Below are 7,877 nucleotides of genomic sequence, written 5' to 3' on the forward strand. Positions count from 1 at the left end.
TCTATACACAATCTGAAATACTTTCATCAAACTGGTTAACATAGCCTTCATGTCATTTTCTTAGTTATTGTGTTAAGACATTTACACTCTACATCTACTCTTAGGTATGGTCCCACCAATCACCCTCCATCCACCAATCCTCCCCCCTCCCCTCCCCTCCCTCTCCCCTTTCCCTTAAGGTAGAAAGTTAAGTACCATCCTATTAATCTATCCTTGTAGGAGCAAAAATTTTTCTTTATCTAACTGATATTCATTAAATAGCTCAATGCCTCTTAAATGAAATATTTTTGGAATATTTTAATTTAAAAATGAGCAAAACAGGAAACCACAGGAAAAATGAAAGGGAATATCTTTTACAGTGTGTTCAAAAAGAATGATCAGCAGCTTTTATTTAGTAAAAGAAAACACTCTCTCTTTTTTTCTTTAATTCCTTCTTTCTTTATCATTTAGGATTCATTGAGGGCACAAAGAATTAGGTTATACTGATTGCATTTGTTAGATAAAGTCCCTCTAATAATTGTGTCCTGCTCCCAAGAGAAAGCCACTCTCTTATTTGTGTGAAGAATTTGAAGAAGTGGGCAGTGCCTGTGGCTCAAGGAGTAGAGTGCCGGCCCCATATGCCAGAGGTGGTGGGTTCAAACCTAGCCCTGGCCAAAATAAAAAGAATTTGAAGAAGTAATATATCCAATATTTTGAAGTCAGGAAAAATGTCTTTTTTGTTTTTGTGTCTTCCATTGACACACTCAATGAACAGTTGACGAAAGAGCGAACAATTGATAGACTCTTAAAAACCATCTTCATTTATTTATTAAATGTCTACCAGTCAGTCAGTTTTGCTCCCCCTCCTTTTCCAATATTTATACTGAGGCTGCTTTTTCCTACTTAAAAAAATTTCACAAATCAAGGGATATTAAGAATGTCTTCCACCAGACTGGCTTCCTTTGTGTTGCTCTAACTGTCTGTTAGGTCTATTACTTGAGAGTAAATGGGGTTGATGTAACAGCCTAAAACTATTCAATCAGAAAACATTCAGATACAGTCATCCTTTATGTATATTCACAGAATGTCACCTTCTCTATCCCATTGCCTAAAACAGAAAAAAATAAACTGATTACATGGGGGGAGGAACTCTGGGGGAGGGACTCAGGGAGCACTAGTAAATAAGGAATGGACAAAATGAAGAAAATATGAAAAAGAAATTATATTTGAGGCTGAGCACAATGGCTCAGACCTATAATCCTAGCACTCTGGTAGGCTGAGGCAAGAAAATTGCCTGAGCTTAGGAGTTCGAAACTAGCCTGAGCAAGAGCAAGACCCTGTCTCTTCTAAATAGAAAAACAGTAGCCGGGCATTGTGGCAGGTGCCTATAGTTCCAGCTACTCAGGGGACTCAGGAGGCCAAGACAAGAGAGTTACAGGAGCCCAAGAGTTTGAGGTTGCTATGAGTTATGATGCCACTGCACTCTATCCGGGTGAACAGAGTGATACTCTGTCTCAATAAATAAGGAAATAAATAAATATACATTTTTAAAAAGCAATTACATTTGAGGATTTTAAGAAGGACTACTTCTACTGTAATAGGAGTAGATAAAAAGAACAGAATAATTGTGGTGCACGTATGTTTCCAAATTGAAGGAAATTTCAGTCTACTTTACATCTTCTTTAAAGTATGATGCAATATCATCAATTAGCATTAGGTTTGGGAGGAATGAAACAGAAAGAGATAAGAAAGCAGAGAGCAGTGGACTTTCGTTTCAAATATACAAACGATAGCTTATATAGAAACTATAGGATTATATTTCTTTAGAAAAAAATTAAAAAATGCTTAGAAGTCCATTTGAGAGTATCATTTTATTGTGATAATCTGATGTATTATGTGTTTCCCCAGCAGCATGCAAAGTGCTAAAGAGGAGTAACAAACTTATTAAGTTGCTAGGACATTTTTTTTAAGGTAGAGGTTTTGCCAACCGATATCTATCTTCTTTTTTGTAACAGAAATTATCATTCGAAAAAGACAGCACCTATAATGAAATGCTGAAGATAGGAACAAGGTGGGAAGACTTGAGGTTCTGATGATAGAACCATGAAAAAAAATTTTTGCCTAATGAATAAGAGATGAGGAAAACCTTTTTTTTTTTTTTTAAGAGAGAACAAATCATGATGATGTCTCCATCTAGGAAATATTGTCTTCTGTATCTGTTTCTGTCCATTTAATTTTCATCATGGCATATTTTTGTTAAAATGAAGGGGAAAAGTCTCCACCAATGAAACATATAATGAAAGCATGAAAATAGCTATAAATGCCATAATTGTTATAGGATATCACTATGACAAAGGCAGATTAAAAGAGGTATATGGCAGGAGATATGGGGGACTTGAAAAAGAATAAAACCATAGCATGTGTTTTTCCAAGCACCTCAAGAGATTGATTAATTCTAGTTCACAAGATCATGTCCTGTCAATCTCACAGGTTCCTGCTTCTACCTCCCTGACTAGGTGTCCTTGTAGCACTAAGAATTCCTTTGGCATCACAAATTATTCTACTCCACCCCCCAGGCTTATGTTATTTCCAGAAAAGTACTGTTTTAAAGGTGTTAGCTATTATCTTTTACCTACTGCTTCTTAGAGCTCAGAGAAGAGGAACATAGTTTAGGTGATTCCTGTGATGTGACAGAGCAGAAGTCAAATATGAGGGCTTTCAAAATGGAGCTTCTGGTGACTGACTGATGAGTGACTTTATTTTACAGAACATCTACGACAAAGGTAGAAAACATCTGATCACGTTCCCATGACTCACACACCTAGCCCTCGGCAGGCATCGGGATCCAACTATGGTTCCCTTTGCCATCAAGCATAAATAAGTTTTGGAATTCATGCAGCCACTATAAATTGTGTTTTCACACAATATGAATGCTATTAATTATTCAAGCCTAGAAGAAGAGAGAGAGTTGGAATAGTAAGAGAGACCATCAATAGACTGGATATTATAAATGGGAAATAAAATTAAAATACTTGGATATTTTGGAATTTGGAGGCCTAAAATCAAAGAGAGCGATTTTGGGGAAATAAATGTCAAACTTGAGATTGTGTTAAAAGGCTAAAATTAAACTAAGATACTTATCATTAAACCTGTTATCCTAAGCAAACTAGGGTTCAAAAAAGAGCACTTGTGTGGTAGAGCTTATGGGAAAGTAGTGATACTTAGGATGTCTTGACAAAAAATAACTTCCATAACAACAAAGGTGATCGTGTGAAATTACCTAGAGTGTTGTGTCTATTTCCTAGCTACTCATATTTTAAGACTACTGTTAATAAAAGAAGAATCCGGAGAAAGATAAGGATTTGGAGGGGTCTGTAGACTCTGATGTATCGTGAAGTTCAAAGCAGTTGTCAACTAGGTTAAATTATTATAACACAGACATACACTACCTATCTTCAAATATTTGAATTATTGCTGTATAGGTGCATTGCTGATTAGGTGAAAGATATATATTTCTGGAGAAAATGAGAGTCAAATAAGATACATAAAAGTGAAACTTTGTAACACTTAAAGATATTTAACAGTCATTTGACTCCTTACTTGCCACTTAAATGAGACCTGAATGCTACAAGTGAGCCTCCTACAGTGACAGAGAAATGATAATCATAGCCTTGCTTCGTTTTCAACGCTGGCAGCTTAAACTATATGTATGAATAATTTTCTATTATACTGAGTCTATTTTCTCCATGATATTTTTGTGAAGTGCCTTAATAAGATTTTCCCAAACTGTAGAGAAGTTACATTTGAATCTTCTGTACTAAATTACAATTCACTGTGCTTTACTTATCCTTCACTGAAGAGACTAAAATTACTCTTTAGGTGTTCTAAGAAATCAAGATATTTATTTGTGCAAGTATGAAAAGTATTTGAGACCTGGGCCCAATTTTCAATAAACCCAAGTTTTGGGTTACATCCACAAAGCCCTTCAAAATAACACCATGGAAAGCTTGCACTATAAGGCTAGTAATGTGGTAAAGTGCTATGTAAATCATAAGAGAATATTACCAGCATTGTGATTACTACCATGTCCTCAGATGGAACGTTTCCACAGATATGAAATATTCTCATCATAGGGTTTTAGGATAAAATCCTCCCCGACAAATCATTTTCCGAATTGCTGTCTGAACATCCTTGTTCCGGAGGCTATATACCATGGGATTCAGCAGTGGAGTCACAATCGTGTAGGTCACTGTCACTAGCTTGTCTTTGCTGGATGAGTACTTGGCTGATGGTCGCAGGTAGACAAAGGAGGCACAGCCATAGTGGACAATGACCACCGTGAGATGGGAGGCACAAGTAGAGAAGGCTTTTCTCTTGCCTTCAGCTGAGGGTATCCTAAGGATGGTGCGGACGATGAAGCCATATGAGATGCAGATGAAAGTCAGAGGGACCGTAAGTGCTAGGACTCCACCAGCAAAGATGATTAGCTCAATGATATAGGTATCCGTACAGGCAAGCCGGATAACTGGTGAGATGTCGCAGAAGTAGTGGTTGATCTTGGTTGGACCACAGAAAGGCAGTTCAAAAACTAAAAGGGAGCCTATCAGTGAGAAGAGAAAACCAACCACGGCACAAGTTGCTGCCAGTTGTCCACATACCTGCCAGCGCATGAGGATGGGGTAGCGAAGTGGGTGGCAGATGGCAGCATAGCGGTCGTATCCCATCACTCCCAGTAGCAAGCAGTTAGTGGTAGCAAAACCAAGTAAAAAGAACATCTGAGTGGCGCAGTGAATAAAAGAGATTGTTCTGAGAAAAGACAACAGATTTATGAGCATCTTGGGCAGGATGACAAAGGTGTAGCATGTCTCAGAAATGGAGAGGATCCCTAGGAAGAAGTACATGGGTATGTGGAGGCTGTGATCCAGGCGGATGACTGTGACAATGGTGATATTTCCACTCAGAATAATCAGATATAGGCATAAGAAAACAGCGAAAAGAATGAGCTGGACTTCTCCTAGGCTGGAGAAGCCCAGAAGCAGGAACTCTGTGACAGAGGAGAAATTCGCTTGGCTGACTTGATCCCTGAGATTGCCCTGCAGAGAACAAAGGTAAAGCAACAGATCATTTACTCTGAATGATGCAGAGAGTTACTTCTACTATGGGCGAAAGGACCTTTATGATAACAGCAAATGCCCTACTGACCATGTCAATTCACAGAATGGTTTCAAAATATTCAGATTAGATCTGTTTCCATTACCATTTCTGCATTTCTTATAGTGTTTAAGTCTAGGTGATCTCTCCACATTGCCTACCTCAAATAGCCATTAGGAAATTGATGTGTTAATTTATCGATAGATTACATTAATAAGTACTTATAGTTCATATGATATAATTTTCTTAGGCTGTAAAATAAAAATATTATTCTTAGCAGAAATCTTACCTCCTTTACCAACTCTTCTTTCCTATCCCTGTCTAGCTTCTTTCCCCAAATGCACCAATAAAAAACATATGTTTTCCACAGTGGGATTGTTTTCTCATCTTGAATCTCAACTCTATGCCTTTGCTCATATTCTTCCCTTCATCTGGAAGACATCTATACACTCACTCCTGATCACCTAAGTAGAAACTGCCATCTCTGGCAACTCTGCTCTACAAAGATAAGTATGTTAGGAACTTTTTTTTTCTTTTAAACTACTTAGCAAATTTTTATTGTATGTTGGAATGTATCACAAAAGATAGATACTCTTACGTTTTTGAAGAGAAACAGCTATTTAAATAAATTTAAAAAATTTTTATTGTCCACCATAATATTCTTTCCAAATATTATCAGCATCCAATAGTTTAATTACTTATAAATTACGTGATCTTAAAATACACTTTCTCCTATACCAGAGTGTAAATCCTTCAGGGGTAGTTTCATTTTCCTCATAGCTTCTAACAGCCAATTGCTACTTAAAGGCTATTGTTTGAGGAGTTTATTATTAAACACTTGTTTCTTAAAGGGAATCTGTAAAATACATTATCTAAGTGCATAAAAAGGGTGCTGGAGGGCGTTGCCTGTGGCTCAGTGAGTAGGGTGCCGGCCCCATTTATGGAGGGTGGCAGGTTCAAACCCGGCCCCAGCCAAACTGCAACAAAAAAATAGCCAGGCATTGTGGTGGGCACCTGTAGTCCCAGCTGCTCAGGAGGCCGAGGCAACAGAATTGCCTAAGCCCAGGAGCTGGAGGTTGCTGTGAGAAGTGACACCACAGCACTCTACTGAGGACGACAAAGTAAAACTCTGTCTCTTAAAGAAAAAAAAAAAAAAAACGGTGCTGGAAGGAGGTATATGGGAACCGAGATCCAGTCTACGACCTACTAGATCACGTGACATAGTTGTGCTTGTTCTGCCCACATGTTAACCAGTCACACCATTAAGAAGCTGTAGAACATGAACCACATTTGGTTCTTGTGAATTTCTCTACCATTACATTTTTTTTTTTCTCACTCTGGCTCTTCATGGTACTTTATACATCAACTGATGGCCAACAAAATGACCACCACCAAGATCTTCCCTGGGGTACGTAATTTATTTACCTTCTCAGTTTCCATCTCTGAGGTTCATGCCGTAGATTACTGGTCCTTAGACTGTTAGAATCAAGGATCAAAGATAGCAGCAGGTCTATACAAAAGAAAGACTGTTCAGTTAGACACTTAACTTCTCTTTACTACTTCACTGCTTATGAGAAATTTCTAATATATTTTTGTCACCAGATAATACTTTCATGTGACATTTGTGAATGGAAGATGAACGAATTAATTGTTGAAAGCTCATTATTGGCAAAGAGATGTGGGTATGGTTTTTTTATTTTTTTTTTTTATTTTTCAGTTATCCAGGGAACACTTTCTAAAGGAATTGGTCTTTCAAAGCTGGCTGATAAAGAGGTAGTGTCATGGGCTATGGAGAATATATTTTGTGGCATTTGCTTGAAGTCTTCTCTCTCTGCTTCTTAAAGTTCACTTGGCAAGGCTCTATTTTGCCTACCCCTAAGCCATATTCTGTTTTCTCCATTTTTGAGCTGCTTTATATATTCATACCTTGTTCTCCCCACATTCTCTTTTTAGACCATCACTAAGTAACTAGATAGACTATAATTCATGGGAAAATTAGAGTATTTCTAAAAATATCTCTGGTGACTGGCATTTCTCTGTCAGTAGATTCAAATATTGTCTTCAGTTGATTTCTCACATAACAGCCTAGCCAGGGCTGTTGTCCCATTTTGCCTAGTGCAGAGCTGTTAGAATTCAGAGAAACCCAGAAATCTAAGCAAATGACATTCAAAAATTAACATTATTACAACAATTTATATTTCACAACGGCACTAATTTTTTTCTGCCACTGATGTCTCACTGCCTAAAACAGTGTATTCCTACCTCCTCTGCTGAGAATTCTGAGAATTATCCCCCAAAGCATCATCAAAAAGCTTCTCTTTTGTTTCTTGTTAGTTATGGCCCTAATATGCTGATTGATATTTATACTTTCCAAAACTCCAGGGAACTATTATGGCACCATTATTTTTGGTACACTTCTTGTTTCTCTCAATTAGCAAAGGGATGCAGAAAACACCATGGATTCAAAATCTCATAGGTCTAATAAGAAAAAAAGAAACAGGAAAAAACTGATATTGGCAATTAGTTAGTTGTCTCTCCCAGGTTCCCCGGTGGCTCATTAGAAGCTGAAGACTCCTGCAGATTGAGGAAGTGAAAGTGAATGTGGAAAACCCATATTACAGGCTGGAATGCTTTTCTGTGGTCAGGTGTGCATGCACACGTGTATGTGTGTGTTTGTGTGTGTGTGTGAAAGAGAGAGAGAGAGAAGCTCTCTTCTTCCTTGGATTCTTCAGGACAATTAAAAACCT

At 37.7% G+C, this 7,877-nt stretch overlaps 1 protein-coding gene across 1 annotated transcript in view; it reads right to left on the reverse strand.

The window, feature by feature from the left end:
• Nucleotides 1-4,106: 4,106 nt before the first annotated feature.
• Nucleotides 4,107-7,877, reverse strand: part of LOC100962900 (olfactory receptor 10R2-like) — an 8,899-nt gene continuing 5,128 nt past the window's right edge. The window contains exon 2 of the mRNA XM_012808495.1: nt 4,107-5,072. Coding sequence (XP_012663949.1) covers nt 4,107-5,072 — 966 coding nt within the window. The remainder of the gene's footprint in view (nt 5,073-7,877) is intronic.

The sequence above is a fragment of the Otolemur garnettii genome, unplaced genomic scaffold (assembly GCF_000181295.1).
Source record: "Otolemur garnettii isolate 467f Iridium unplaced genomic scaffold, OtoGar3 scaffold00091, whole genome shotgun sequence".
In the NCBI taxonomy this organism is placed as follows: Eukaryota; Metazoa; Chordata; class Mammalia; order Primates; family Galagidae; genus Otolemur; species Otolemur garnettii.